Source organism: Rhinopithecus roxellana, chromosome 5, assembly GCF_007565055.1.
Source record: "Rhinopithecus roxellana isolate Shanxi Qingling chromosome 5, ASM756505v1, whole genome shotgun sequence".
Classification (NCBI taxonomy): domain Eukaryota; kingdom Metazoa; phylum Chordata; class Mammalia; order Primates; family Cercopithecidae; genus Rhinopithecus; species Rhinopithecus roxellana.
The window spans coordinates 157,952,082-157,968,202 of NC_044553.1; the positions used below are offsets into that span (position 1 = coordinate 157,952,082).

General features: G+C 43.2%; 1 protein-coding gene across 2 annotated transcripts in view; it reads right to left on the minus strand.

Moving 5' to 3' along the window:
- Nucleotides 1-275: 275 nt before the first annotated feature.
- Nucleotides 276-16,121, minus strand: part of SETD3 (SET domain containing 3, actin histidine methyltransferase) — an 86,012-nt gene continuing 70,166 nt past the window's right edge. Inside the window, exons 8-13 of one of the 2 annotated variants that reach the window (XM_030929962.1) lie at nucleotides 15,987-16,101; nucleotides 9,252-9,326; nucleotides 7,623-7,789; nucleotides 6,653-6,738; nucleotides 2,634-2,794; nucleotides 276-1,670 (exon numbers count right to left, since the gene is read on the minus strand). In XM_030929962.1, the coding sequence (XP_030785822.1) occupies nucleotides 1,221-1,670; nucleotides 2,634-2,794; nucleotides 6,653-6,738; nucleotides 7,623-7,789; nucleotides 9,252-9,326; nucleotides 15,987-16,101 (1,054 nt within the window). In that variant the 3' untranslated portion in view covers nucleotides 276-1,220. The remainder of the gene's footprint in view (nucleotides 1,671-2,633; nucleotides 2,795-6,652; nucleotides 6,739-7,622; nucleotides 7,790-9,251; nucleotides 9,327-15,986; nucleotides 16,102-16,121) is intronic. The other variant, XM_010353673.2, reaches the window with a different exon arrangement.

The window sequence follows — 16,121 nt, forward strand, 5'->3', positions numbered from 1 at the left end:
CCTCTCCCACCCCAAGGACATGGTCCCAACCTTTCACTTCCCCTAAATTCTAAGTATTCCTTTTCTTACGTTCCCACTGACTGCACAGATGGGCAGGCTGATGAGGGGGGCTCCTGCAGGCCTCTGGGCCCCACAGCTGTGCCTCAGTAGCCCCCAGGTTAGCACAGCCCAGGGCATGAGGTCAAGGTTCAAACAATGCTTGGGCAGTAAGATGGTTTGTGTAAAAGCTAAACTCAAAGGGCCTGTCCCACTCCAAAAAAAGGAATAGACAAAAATATTAATCATGTTTTTTCTTTTAATAAGGGTTTTTACTCAAAAGTGTAGCTTTGAAAATCTCTAGCTTGTTGTGAAAACCAGGAAAGCCAGGGAGCTGCCTCACACTGCACACCACCACGTGAAGCTGTGGGCCGCTGTGTGTTTGCAAACTCTCCATTACCAAGGCTGGAATCAAATGCACCACTTTAAAATCAGAGCCAACATTTAAAATTAGGAGGATGATGCATGTCCTACTTTGATTCAAGAAGGAAGGACAAGTTCTTAGTACAGTAAAACAAAACACAAAAGTAAACAAATCTTTAGAAATCACTAGATATATATATGTGTGTTTATATATATATATTTATATAATGAGGATTATCATCAACATTTCAAACTATTAAAAATAAGGTTGCCACCTTACCTTTTCTTTTGGTAATGGGTTTTTTTTTTTTTTTTTTTTTAAGGAGAAAAACCAAACATTTTGCCCAGACTCTAAAGTTTCCCAATTTCCATTCTGTTTTCTGCCGTGCAGCTTCCCCACCTTCACCGCTGAACCCCCGAGTCCCGCCACCAGCTCTGGCTGGCAGGAGGCAGAGCAAGCTTTCATTCTGGTCGTCAAGATGACAGGCCCACAAAAGCACAGCTGAGACAGGAACTGGATTCTTCCCCAGGAAGAAAATACCTGTGCTCACAACAGGTCTGCAAAATCTCCCACAGGCACCTCTTCCCCCTTTCTTGTGGCTGTTAACTGGTTTGTTTTGCCTAAAAGCAAGATGGCAATCTTAATCAAAAAGGGAAGCTAGATTTGTAAAATAACTTAAAAAAACCATTTTTATATAAAGCAGCAAAAACATATCTTCCTCTCTGCAGAAAGAAAAATGTTAACAAGGAAACACAGCGATGTGAACGGACCGTCCGTCAGCTCCTGCTCCACTGGATCCTCCACCCAGCTTCACCTGGAGCTACTCCTTAACTTCAGCAGTGCTGTCTGAAGAAGATCCTTTGGCGTCTTCAACGGCTCTTTTACTTTCTTCTTGATTGAGATTTTCATTTTCGGACCTGGTCCCGTTAGGGATAGAGTTTTCACCGTTTACAAGCCCGTTTTCTGTGGCCTTTGCTTTGCTGATGGCCTCTCTGATGTTCAAGGCATCCTGCACTCCAGCCTCCTCCTCGAGGTTTCTCAAGACCAAGGGGAGCCTCGAGTCCCCCACGCTGCTCTCCAACAGCCCAAGGTTACTCTCTTCGTATTTGGGAAGCGGAGCCTTTTCCTCCATCTGTTGGCGGTAGAATTCCCGGTTGACAGCTGCACTCTTGACCGCTTTTTCCAAAATCTCTTTCTCACCTAAGCGCAATTTGATGGCCATTTTTGCACGAACAGAAAGATCCTGGTTTTTCAAGACGGATTTATCTTCCTGGAAAACAAAAAAGAGCAAAATTAATTACAAGAAGTCTAAATCAGCAAAACTATAGAGACAGAGGGCACAACGGTTGTGACTGGGGACATGAGGGAATTTTTTGGGGTGACGGGAGGTTCTAACACTTGACTGGGCAGGTGTCACATGACCACTCACATCAAAATGTACGCTTCAGAAGTGTGCCTTTTATTGTATGTAAATTATATCTCAATGAAACTGTTACAAAACCAGAAAGAAGAGCCTAAATCAAACAGTGCTACCCCATCTGTCAGGGAACTTCACTGATTTAAAACTCATCCTGTCCATCTTGGGCACTGATGTAGCCCCAGGGCAGCACGTGGGTGAATGGCAACAGTGAAGGAACGAATGAATGAGAAAGACGTATTTGAAGTTAGTGACTCAATAGTGAACTTAAAAAGCACAAATGAAAATGTTTGTGAAATCATGTGAATTAGAAATTATAAAAAAAAGTATTAAATACTTTAAAAAATGTATCTTCTAATAAACAATGCCTAAATATGATTTTTTTGTTAAACAAATGGAAAATTTCAAATGCAATCATTTTGCTAAACTATTACAGTAGTTTAGAATTAACAAGAAATCTCTCATTAAATATCTCTTTTTTTTTTTGAGACGGAGTCTTGCTCTGTCACTCAGGCTGGCATGCAGTGGCGAGATCTCGGCTCACTGCAACCTCCACCTCCCGGGTTCAAGCGATTCTGCTGCCTCAGCCTCCCAAGTAGCTGGGATTACAAACCATGCCCAACTAATTTTTGTATTTTTAGTAGGGATGCGGTTTCACCAAGTCGGCCAGGCCTGTCTTGAATTTCTGACCTCGTGATCTGCCCCCCTCAGCCTCCCAAAGCGCTGGGATTACAGGCGTGAGCCACCGCACCAAGTCTCATTAAACATCTTAACAACACAACAAAGTTCAAATCCTCATTAATTTAGTCTAATTACCTCGATAGTTGTTTTGTATGTTTTTAAAAGAAGTGAGGCTCTATCTTCAAGAAACGTCCAAAGTTTGACCTCATTGTCCCAGCTAACAGGAAATTCTGAGTTCCCCAAGGTGAAGATTCTATCAATAGCGCTGTCTCCCAGTAAGTGTTCTTTTAGTTCTTCTACAAGAAATACAAATGGCAATGTCAGGAGGAAAACACAGCACTCCTTCTCATTTGAACAAGCAATCCACCTTAGAAAATATTGTTTCCAACAATGTCATTTTCCCACAGTAAAAGCTGTCCCTATGCAATGGGCCAGGACACTCCTAGATTCTCCAAAGTAGAGCAGAGCTGAGTTTTGGGGAGCAACACTAGGTCAGGCCTTCATTTGGAATCCAGATCAAGCCTTGGTAGCACTCCATTTTTCACTGTTTCTGTGAGGGATACTGAGAACCTTTAGACAGTTTCACAAGATACTTTTTAAAGACAATCGACAGCCATGGACCCCTTATTTTGACAACACCCTTTTTGCTAGCCATAAGCTCAGTCACACCAACCCAGTCAAAAAGGACACTTAGGTGAACAATGTAAACTGTGAAAGGAACAAGAGCCACAACAATCCTGTGAGCCCGTAACTGTAAATCTGATTGGCACTTATTCTCGTAGGTGACCTGACCAAGCTATTTAAGCCATTTTTGTAACAAGCCACAAACTGAAGGAAACAAGAGCCTCAATCAAACAGTGCTACCATCAGGAGCACTATGAAAATTGAGTTAATGGACCGGGCGCAGTGGCTCACACCTGTAATCCCAGCACTTCGGGAAGCCAAGGCAGGTGGATCACTTGAGCCCAGGCGTTTGAGACCAACCTGGGCAATGTGGCGAAACCCCATCTCTAGAAAAAATACAAAAATGAGCCAGGTGTGGTGGCACATGCCTGTAGTCCCAGCTACTCAAGAGGCTGAGGTGGTGGATGCCTCGAACCCAGGAGCTGGTGACTGCAGTGGGCACTGCACTCCAGCCTGGGAAACTGAGCGAGACCCAGTCTCAAAAAAAAAAAAAAAAAAAAAAAACTTAGTTAATGAAAAATATGCCCATCTCTCTCACTTGTCAGGAATTTACATAGGAATTACAAATACACACAAGTGAACATCTCAATTATCTCCAAATATATTTAAGAAGAGGAAAGAATTCAGCAACTGCTCTTAGCGTTTTATCTCCCAGCACATTATCTCCAAAACCAAAACAAGCCGATCCTATTCATGCTCAAGAAACAGACCCATGCTTCTTATGCGATTAGGAGACAGTGTCTCTTTCAGAGCAAAATGCCTCACAGCTGTCACTATTTACAATTCAAACTGAAGAACTGCTGCCAGCAAACCAAACTTTTATTAGTATTAGTTAGAGTAATTCAAAGATCCAGCAATTGTCTTAACATGACAAATTGTCTATGACTAGAGAGAAACTAAAGAGAATCAACAGACCTAAAAGGATTCAAGCAGTTTTAAGAAAACAGGCTATCTAATGTTCAAAAAAGTTTATTAACTTGTATTTGTTAGTAAAGATCATGATGAAATTCAGGATTTTTAGTTTTGAGTCTTCATTTTATATTCTTTGTATACAACACGGAAGTTCTGTTTTTTTTTAAGCCTTCTTAGTGGTTGAAAGTTCTTTTCAAAGGCCCCCAATATGAAGGTTATTGTTTCCTTCCTTCATCTCCTCCCTCAATCTGCCCAAGTTGCACTCTGCAACGATGGAAGCTGCAGGTGTGCGGCAGAACTTTCTCTCCGCTCATTTTTTAAAAGTGAAACTGGACTCATTTCACATTCCTGGAGAAATAAAGCCTACAAAACGGGGAGTAAGACAATGTAGCATGTGGCCTGCCTGGAGAGCATGAGCTGACCGGGAGCTCCTGCAGCAAGAACCCTCCCGAGCTTTCCTCCAGCACACAGGGCCTGCAAATTATCCCTGCCCCTCATTCTGGCCACCATGGTGTATGCTCACTCCAGAGAGTAAAGAGCCCAGTGCCCTCCACCCTCTCCCTGGTTCCTGCTCAAGCTCCTCCCTCTGCTAAAGGTCTTCAGTCATACCCCTCACCTCCTGCTCTACCATGTCCAAACTATCACTGAGCTCCAGGGTTTAACTCAAATGTCTTTCCTCCAGACCCCTAGAGTACTAACACTTTTTTCCATGTACTATGTTATTCTTGAGCCAGTAGGAGCAACATGGGATGTCCCGCGCATGGGCTCTGGAGTTAACAGAGCTGGGTTCTAAGTCAGGGTCATTACTTGCTTACTGAGCAACCTTGGCCAAGTTACTTATCCTCTGGGTTTTTTGTTTGTTTGTTTTTAGACAGGGTCTTGCTCTGTTGCCCAGGCTGGGGTGCAGTGGCAAGATCACGGCTCACTGCAGCCTCAAGCTCCCAGGCTCAATCAATCCTCCCACTTCCCAAAGTGCTGGGATTATAGGCATGAGCCATAGCATCCACCCAACTTTATTCTCTTTTTTTTTCCCCCAGCCGGGTCTTACTCAGCCTTCACCTCCCAGGCTCAAACAATCCTCCTACCTTAGCCTCCCAAGTAGCTGGGACTAGAGGCATGTGCTACCACGCCCAGCTAATACTTATCCTCTACATCAGTAAAATGGGAGCACTTATCAATCAAGGCTGATGGGATTAAAATTCAGCATATACCACATTTAGCATCATACCTAGCACACAGTGAACGCTTCCCAAATTCTAGGAATATCATCACCATCACCTCTCTTAATTATAAACTCCTTGAGTATATGAACTGCAACATTCAATTTTGTATCCACATACAAGCAAGAAAAGCTCACAGTTAACCCCTTAACTCGTGTTCATTAAATTGAATTGATGAACCATTACCAAAGTACAAAAAGCACCAAAACTCCCACTTGAATGTACATCCAGGCGATAGGGTTGCTTATAAGGAACAATGACTGTATCTCAGTTTGGGTTCTGCAGTTGGTGTGTGAACTGCCTCTCTCTGTTTTGGAACTAGGTTTTTTCTGCCTCCAGCGTGACGTCAAGCCCTCGACTTGTTGCAGCACTGCTCCCTGGATCCAGACATTAAAACCAAAGCCAGTGACCGCTGAGCACAGCAGCTTCCCCTGCATGGGCCACGACTGCTTCCTCTGACCAAGGAAGTGCTTGGGCAGCTTCCATCTAGAACACTTTTTTGTCTGTTCACTCAGTCAAACACTCATTTACTCATTCTTACTCAGTCTGTTCTGCACAGGATTTAAGGCAGTTTACAACAGCAAAACAAACACACACACACACACACACACTTAAAAATGAAACCTCAGGACCAGGAAATTTGTTAAGATACATCTCAGTATGAAAAATAAAAACACAACCATGAGAGGTCAAATGTCAGTATAAGAAACCCCAAATGACTTGTTTAAGCAAATGCAAAAGTAGATGCTCAATACATATACTTAACTCTTTCTGGGCCTGAAATAAGAGGCTGTAGCCAGGAACATTTTGTGTTCTACACAGATTCTGTTTGCAATGTTATTTACTCTAACAGGATGCTTGGCATTAAAATGCTTGCTGGCAATTTCAGATTTAGAATGCAGAGTAGGTTAACAAATAAAGTCCTACGGTCCACGTATGCCACAGCTGACTACACAACATCACAGGATCAACTGATCCTGAACTGCTCTATCTAAGTGAAAAAGACTAGTGCCCTGTGAGTGAAATGAGGCTCTGTCAGGCTACAAATGTAGACTTTTGATATATTTACCTGATCCAAGATGTTTTAAGTTTTCTTCAAATGCAGTTGAGAATTATTTGTGTATTACAAATTAATATTGACAACACATTGAGGACTTAATAAAACATTTCCAGGGTAAAACAAATCAATTTCTTCTTTCTCCAGTATTGCCATCTTGCCTCTTCCCAAAAGTAATGTAGTTTTAATCCACTTTACTTATAATCCGAACCCCTATGCTTTACACTTCCATGATTTAAAAATAAAAAAGTCAACATCTCTTTTTTCCTGAAATGACGTACCTTCAGTCATGCAGAATACTCGGAGAAAAGCCAAAAGCTGAGCAGAGATGGGCGGCTCCGTAAAATGCAACGCAAAAACGCTGGAACTGACAAAAGCAGAAAGCAACATCAGTCACCCTGCTGCTGTTACCCACCTGCTCCAAAGTGAGATCCCTAAAGTCTACAGCATGTGTGGTTGTCCTCAAGGAGAGCCGAGCTGGAAGATTCCAGCTCCTCATCTGAACTGTGAGCACGATTTTCAGCCCTTGCAAAAGGCCACAGGCTGGGACGGATGGAAGTGGACATCCAGAATTGGAGTCCATCCTCGCCAGCTTTTCCTAGAGCCTGACAGCTGTAATCTCAGGTTGCACACAACACATTCAAAACATTAAACATACACATGGTTTTTAAAAAGTGTTCACAATAATTTGAGTTCACACTTTAATCATTAATCAAATATTGACAAGTTCAATAAAAAAAGGTCTGGATAATCCATTTTCATTAAGAATGGTTCCTCCATTCCCTGGAGAACTAATGAATCATAATTCCTGTCTTCTTTATCATTTTATGCCTCAAATGCAAGAAAATCTTAAGGAATTTAACTAGAAATTCTTGAAATCACTGAGGATCATGACTTCATTACAGAAACTAATGGTAGCAAAGAATTAAATGAAACAAATTGATCCAGGCCATTAACCTTTTCAAGGTGAAAGACATGAATGATACGAAAGTACTTATTTAACTTAATGAGGATTTCAGGCCATATCCCTCAGAACTGACTGTGAATGCGCCCAACGACACAATTATGTGTATCTGAAAATGCTGGTAAGTCACCGAGCGTCGCCATGGCTTAAATTTGCTGTGCCACAGGGACAAACGGATTAAGACAAACTACTGGGGAGAAGTTTTATTAACACACCAATTAAACACTATGCAACTGGAAATAGCTCAAGTACTGCAGGAAAGGGCCAACCGATGCTTTTCTACGTACGTGGGGATGCCGGCACGAGCCAAGACCTCGGCCTTCATGGCGTAGAGTCTGTCACTTTTACTCACTCCAAGCTTTATTTTCACTCTGTCGTGTGAGTTATTGTCAAAGAAAAAACCACTGTGGATCACAAACTCTGCATTGGATCGAGTGCCATAAAAAATGTAAATCTGAGGTGCAGTAAAGAAAAAAGAAAAGGGCATTAGACAAACTTGGCATGTATTCTTAACACAGGGCAGGGCAAAGGCTTAGTGCTCATATATTTAATGCTACCTTACATTAATGACACGAAATAGCTGAAAGTATTGATACACCTGTTTGGCATAGGTTGCAAGGGTGACGCTGTGCAATTTTCCCAACTTCCCAAACCGTCTGAGACCAAGCACCCACTTCCACCACCGCGTGGAGAGGCGAAGCCAGGAGAAAGCACCACCAAAGGCCTTACTACTATTCAAAGGACCCCAGGTGCCTGGGGTCATCAGGCCTCTATTATAATCCTCTTCTTTCAAAGGACAACAAGGCTATTTCTGTAAGACTGCATTTTAAAATTCACCAAGTTCTTCCCATCCTTTTAATACAGCAGGGTCTTTTTTGGAACTGTAGAGCAGTATCTGTCAGAAACTTATTTCCAGGTCCTGTGGCAATTAATCCTGCACCTAGCAGGTGGGTTTATAAACTTTTCTAAAGAAGGAACAGATCAGTACTTTGCTAGACAAGTATTTTTTATTTTGTCTCAACTGGAATGTCAATTACGGATGTGAGTTCCATGTCCGTACTGTCTGCTTGGGTGTAGACTGATAGAATGTGGGAATTTATAGACACATATTTTCAAACTCACCCAAAGGCTTACCCCTCCTCCCACCCAAACTACTAGATTAAAAAACCTGAGATTAATATGAAAGTATAAGACAACAGATTCCCTTGCTTTTGCCCCTTAAATACTCTTATAAAGAAGGTTCTAATCGTAGAAAAAATAAAGGCAACACAGTTTATGAAATTTTAAAAATTGTTTTAGTGTCATAATACACTTTATTTTTAGTTAACAGTGTTATAAATATTTACAAATATTAGGCCAATTGTACCAATAACTGTGTTCAAATACTTTTCTCTGTGGACCCAAAGCACAATGCAAAGCACAACAAGTGAGTGAAGCACGAGTGAATATGTGTACTACGGGTTCAGGTCTCGAGATGCATTCCAGAAAAACAATCCTCAATGTGAATTCTACATTTTTTTTTTCCTAAGTTCCTTTTTTTTTTTTTGAGAGGGAGTCTCGCTCTGTCACCCAGTCTGGAGTGCAGTGGCGCGATCTCAGCTCACTGCAAGCTCCACCTCCCGAGTTCACGCCATTCTCCTGCCTCAGCCTCCCGAGTAGCTAGGACCACAGACGCCGCCACCACACCCGGCTAGTTTTTTGTATTTTTTAGTAGAGACAGGGTTTCACCATGTTAGCCATGATGGTCTCGATCTCCTGACCTCTCGTGATCCGCCCGTCTCGGCCTCCCAAAGTGCTGGGACTACAGGCTTGAGCCACCACGCCCGGCCTCTAAGTTTCTTTTTAAGACTACCAACACAGTGTTAACTTAGTGCCCAATGGCTGGTTCACATTTTGTGAAATGCCACAAGACCCACCTGCTCTCCAGCCCGGAAATCCTGCAGAGCCACACACTCACAGCGGTCATCTTCCAGGTTGTAACCGGTAGTGATCTAGCCCCGGGAGAAGGAAGGAAATGACGGTGAGGCAAACACAGGCACTTAATCATGAACTTGTTTCTGGCAATCAGAGGAGAAAGGGGATCCAAAGGTACTCAAAAGGGTGCATCTGAGTGCTTTGGAAAATGGGGCAAAGAACTGCTTGAGCACTGAGGTTAACTCTAGTTACATCAGAGATGATTATGCAAAATTACACACCTGAAATAAAGGAAGTACGGTTGGATAAAGAGACTGTACAGAGTATCACTTGCTGGACTCAACAAAACATAATCGCCTCTGGGCCTCCCTGGCAGCAGTGAGGGCAGTAAGCCCACAGGCCACGCCTCCCACAGGCGCACCTAAGCCTCCTTTCAGTTCACTGATGACCTGCACTACCCTCATTCGTTTGCAAGTATTATCTTTATCTAATTTTGGCCACTAAGAAACCAAAGTGGGTTTTCCATTGGATAAAGAATCAGGGAAAAGAAAAGCTCTATTTCTGAATTATGGATATATGATCTGAATTAAAGAAATGAAAACTTTCAAGCATGCAAAGGCAAAATAAAATAACTTTGTTGTATCTTATTGCCTCTATTTCTGCTGAGAAATATAATGTGAGAGTTTCTAAGTCCATTAGAAATAAATATAGAAAATTCTCGGCCGGGCGCGGTGGCTCAAGCCTGTAATCCCAGCACTTTGGGAGGCCGAGACGGGCGGATCACAAGGTCAGGAGATCGAGACCACCCTGGCTAATACGGTGAAACCCCGTCTCTACTAAAGAATACAAAAAACTAGCCGGGCGACGAGGCGGGCGCCTGTAGTCCCAGCTACTTGGGAGGCGGAGGCAGGAGAATGGCGTAAACCCGGGAGGCGGAGCTTGCAGTGAGCTGAGATCCGGCCACCGCACTCCAGCCTGGGCGACAGAGCCAGACTCCCTCTCAAAAAAAAAAAAAAAGAAAGAAAATCCTCTCACTATACCCCAAAACTGCATCTCCTTCTAAGCTCTCCTATCTTAGTGAAGGTCAGCCAATGTCATGGCCTCAGGACATAAGTTACAAGGAAACCCTCGCATCTCATCTGGTCAGCATTTCATCTAGTAAATACTACCATTTGGATGACTTTCTTCCTCATTCCTCTGCATGGTTACAGTCCTTATTCCTTCTCGCCTAGCTTGTTTTTTGCAAAAACCTTCCAACTTTTGGGACCTAGTCTCAAAATCCAACACTGTCCTTGCGGAGTTGCTAATTGTACGATGTCACTCTCCTGTTCAAAATCTTCCTATGATTCCGCTCTGCCTTCGGAATAAACCCCAAGTTCCTGAGCACGGCCGAATACGGAGGCAGCTCACGCTTCCCTCCAGCTTCAGGAACTGCCACCCACCTGCTGTCCCAGTTCCCTCCGGCCTGACAGTACCTTCTACTCCTGTTGTGGCCTGGCTTCTCGGGGAAGCCCCTCCTCACCCCACCCTCCTGTGCACTCCCACAGCCCAGTCCTTACACCCTCCAGCCCAAGCCACGTCATCTGTGCACCTGTCTCCCTGTCAGTCAGACTTGAAAGCCAGAGCCCCTTGTTGATCTCTGTGTCCCGAGTGCTCAGCACACAGAACCTAAAACCTGAAGTGGCCTTTGAGAATATTCACGTGATGCATGAACCCCCAGGGGAATGGAAAGGGTCCCCAGCTTCTATTAAAAGCTCCTTCTCAGAGTCCTGTCTTTTAGAGCAGCGCCCAATCTCCTAGATTGTCTCTCGATGGTCACTGATTACTTTTTGACCTACTTATTTTATCCTGGAGAATCAAAGACTAACAGCAGCCACAAGCGCTCCTTGCTAATAAGGCATCAACAGCTTGGATTCAAAAGATGACTTTTGAGTCTAGGGAATGGCATTTTGGAATGGAAGGCCATATAACACGAATCTTTAAAACTCAATATCCCAAGAATAAATATGGTTTATTAACCATATGTCTAAGAGTCCTTCAAGGTTCTGATCTGCAAAGACCAATGAGAAATAGGCAGCAATGAGAAATAAATGAAGCCAAGTATTCTAGAACATTTCACTCGCAGAACGTTTTAAACACTTCAATTGAATTAAAATCAACTCCAGGAAGTTCCTGCCCAACACTGGATGTACTTTTCTGACCCCAAAACATCACCTTGACAACAAAGTGGAATGACAAGCTGCCCATATCGTACACTCCCAGGAGGGAATCCAGGCACTCCCAGGGTGCTGGCAGTACAAGTACACAGGGACCTGCCAGCAGCACAAACAGGAGGGAAGTTAGAGGAAGGAAGAGAAAATTGAGGGAGATTGTGGAGAAAGGATTATGGGTGTTTAAGGGTATTTTATAGATTATTTCCCACTCTCGGCAGACGTCAAGCTCCAAGAAATGGCTTAACATGTCCACAGCAACCCTGACAGGCAAACAGGCTGGTTCCTGCCCTGGTCTGCAGTCCTTTCTCAGCAAGGGTCAGAACGTTTGGAGGCTGAGTGTCTAACTTCTTTGTGTGGCACCGCCAAACACTTCCTCTAGGATGGTATCAAAAGTGTGTCTCAATGCAAAGAACTGCAGGCGGAAGCACAGGCCTCGCCTTTCCTTTGCGTGAAGCCAGGTTTCTAGAGGACTCTCTCAGAGCAGAGCCCTCCCAGGGCGGGCTTGCAGAGGGGTCTTCCAAGGCTGTTAGGACCCCACTGCTCAGCAAGGGCCTTCTGGCAGGAGCTCCAGGAACTTACCACCTACGCCCAGAAATCTGCAGCCACTGACCAGCTCTGACTTGAAGCCCAAACTAGGAGGGGAGGGTTTGGGAGGGCCAGGGCTGGTGCAGGGGCAGCCTCCCGATGTCAAGCAAGGACAGGGTCCTTCCACCTCCTCCTTGCCCAGCTCCACGTGCCGCTTCCTGCCTCCCACACAGCCAGCTAACTTCCCTTCTATAAATATTGAGTGTCATCCTATGCCAGGCCCTAACCTAGGCAACTGGAAAATGGCATGAAAAGTCTCAGTCCCTACCCATAGGGACATCTAGTGGGAAAGAGACATAGGTAGAAAAAAAATTTATATATATATGTATATATATAAAAGCACGTGAAACTAAGAATAGTCCCACAGGAGCCTCAAGTGTGCCCAGGGGAGGGGAGCGGGTGGCAGCCGGAGTTTGTTGGCAATGCTGGAGGAGGAACCCAGCAGGGAGTGGAAGCCTCCAGCAGCTTCACGGAGCCCTACTCCCTGAAAGCCACCGCCTGCCTGCGGCACACACCACTCACATCTGTGGCTGGTTTGGTAACTCGACGGCACACTTGGTGCACAGCTGTATTCTATTTTACATATTAAAAGTAACATAGGAGGAGGAGCATGATATACACACACATACATCCCTAAGATGGGAACAGAGGGAAGATCTGTAGATCATTTACATTTTCTTTTCTGTGTTTTTCAAATTTTCTTCAACAAATATATATTATATTGATTTCATGGTGGGAGGGGGATAAAGTAATACAGGGTCATCAAATAAAATTTGGAAAATATTTTTAAAAAACAAAGAAAAAACATCACAATCACGTTAACATTTTTGTTTATTTCTTTCTGATCTTTTTTCCTAGGCGTGGGGTTTTCACACTCATTTATTCGCCACTCATGAATTCATTAAAAAAATACCAGGCACCGGGATATAGCAACGAACAAAACAGACCCTCCCCCAAAATCACCCTGCGTTCATGGCTCTTCCATTCTAATGGGAGGCAGGGGGTGAACAAACAATAATTTTTTTAAAAGGCAGAAACAGAGGATCTGGACAACAGAGGGAAATGCGACAGGACAGGGCAGCAGGGTGGATGAGCTGGAGGCGCAGTCATTCTACACAGGTGCTCAGGGAAGCCACGCTACAGGAGGTCTATGAGCGAGTCCCATAAGTGCCTAAGGAATGGGGGGTCTTAGGCAGAGGTGACAGCAAGAGGGAAGGAATCTGCTGGTGTCTGAGGAATAGCAGGGAACCAGAGGTGAGTCAGACCTGTGTGCACAGAGGGTGTGGGGGGACAGGCTGTTCGGAGAGACTTGTCTGCTATTGTAAAAATGGGCTTTTGAGACTGTAAGACTCATCTAAATCTAAATGTTTTAGATTTTTTTTCGATATACAAACAGCAGGACCTTGAAAAAGAACTTCCCTCCATTGTGCTTGGATTTCCAGCTGCCCTCTCATCCCGCCTGGTAGAGTCGCAGATTCAAATGCAAACACTGATTATTCCAACATACTCTCTGTAAGGGAACTAACACCACTGTCTATCAGTCACTTAGAAGGGTCCTTCTCATATCAACCGAAAAACCCTCAACAAAGGAAACCTGCTGCTTACATTAAGTTTGAACAAATCATTAAGATATAAAGATACGTTGTTTCTTCCAGCTTAGTACCATACCTTATAACCCTTTCTACATTTATTTCTCCGAGTGGCTAGGAAATTAGTTCATATTCACCAGAATCTCTAGCCTAGGTGTTCATCCAGCCCCTTACTTTCTTTAGCATTTCCTTGCTGTCACTGGTTTGGAATTACTGTTACTGACTTGATTCTTCTGTTTCTACTACCATAATCAGGTTTTTGGGATACTGTTAGAAGCAGACAGCGTTGCTGGGTTACAAATTCTACCTACTCCCTGAGTGATAGTCAGGGTAGACTGACAATAAGAAGATGATCGTCAGGATAGACGCACACAAAAAAGAAAATCTCTTGTCTTAAAAGGCGAGCCTTGATTTCAAGACTTTATTTTTAAAAAGACATTAACTGTACCACGTATCATATACAACTCTGTAGCGTTAAAATAGAATTTCTCAAATTCTACCCCAGAAAATTTCCCATGAAGTCTTATAATTACAATGGGAAACAGTTCAACAAGAGTGCAGAGTGCAGAATGTCAGGAACATAACCACTGTAAGACAAAGTACCAGCATCCTGAATAAACCTTCTACAGGTTAGCACTGTTTCTGCCAGGATAGTGGCAGGTTAAAAAGTATGTAAGTCATATTAGGGAAAATACAGCATTGGTTGTCATTAATTTATTACTTTTATTTTGAGATAAACTAACCTTTTTTTTTTTTTTTAACATTTGGTAGGGGAAAAGGAATTGTTTTAGCTCATTTACATGGAAGCCAAATAAAAATCAATGTGCAGATGAGTGTGTGAGGTGCCAATGGATGGAAGCTTTGCTAGGGACCACGGTGGCCTGGTGGTGGTCTCAACGCCACCAGGTGGGCCATGAGGCTGGGGGTAGGGCACTGCTCACCTTACTACAGAGGCTCCTGTGTTAATTCTTTTTGTTTAGAGTAAAACCAACCATTATTGCTTTAATTTTATTAAAAAGAGCTCTAATAATCAATTGAGTTTGGGAAAAAATGATCTAATTCAAAAAAAGAAAAAGAAAAATACTACAGTCAGGTATTAAAAGCCATTTGAAGATTTTTTAAATTTCCAGCTTATGATCAATTAAAAATACCTCTGAAGAAAAAGAAAACAAAAAATGTAAAATTATATTCATTAATGAAAATAAGTTATAAAACATGCTATTATGTCTTAGTATTTATTACTAATTAAGCATATCTAAAGGCAAAAATGTAATTACAAAAATGGAACTATTCTTTCCTGTCACAATTTAAATACTTTTAAGATTCAAGAGCATACTTGTTGCTAGACCTTCCCAAATTAGCACTAGGATATTCTGCCTTCAGTGTCTGGCACACACGACGTGTGTTCTGGCCATTCTGGGGAATTCAATGTGAAATAATCATTCACGGCATTTCTTTATTCTATTTATAATACTGCTAATCACAAGGAAAGCTGACAGAGAAAAGATGAACATCAAACCTAATCAAACCAGTATACTAGTATAAAGTATGATATTTCAAAATGATCTGAAATGTATCATATTTCTGCCTACTAATATCAGGACATCTTTATCAGACAACTCTCTCACAGAGCACAGAGCGCTTCACCCATGCTGCTGCCTGGAATCCGAAGAATGTGGAGAAACAGAGCCAGCCTCTTCCTCTTCCCAGCTGTGGGTAACCATAATAATACAATTTCCTCCTCCCCAGGCTTCCCAGGTGTGATGATGCCAGCTGACTCCTGCATTCAAGGGCGAGGAGCCGAAGGCACCAGCCCCTCCTCCCACACCCACAGCAGGAAAGCGAGTAACAAACACAGGTTCATAAACATGGCCAGGGGAAGGGACCCGGGACGAGAAAGAATCAACAGTACAGAACTGGAAACAGTCAGCAAAGAAAAAAAGACACAAAAGGGAAAATGAGAAATATGATTTTTCCCCCAATAAATGAGCATTTTAAAGAGAATAAGTAAAAAGAAACTTTGGTTTAGTCTGTGGTACAATAAGATAAGAAAATGAATGCTGAGGCTGGAATTATGGCTTAGCAAATACATGTAGTTCACTGTGGCTTTTGAAAATGGTGTAAGATTCAAGCTCCCAGTTTTCAGTATTAGTCAATGCAGTAAAAGAAAAATACCAGCTTCTATTTGTGGGCGGTGGGGAGGAGTGGCCGGTTTGGTTTTGTTTACTCCTTTTGAGGGAGGCAGCGGGGGGGGGCGGGTACGATGGGTAGGTGGAATAACAGCCCCCTCCCAAAGCTTAGCAACAACAGCCTCCCAGATTCAACACAACACAGGAGAAGAGGTCGTTACCAGGCCGTTGGTGTGGTTACACATGTCCCATAAAGGAATCAGAGCCAGGGTCACTCGGGAACCATCCTCTGTGGGAATTTGGTTTTGCCTCGTCATAACAGAAGAGACTGCCCACCTATAACAAGACAAATGGTG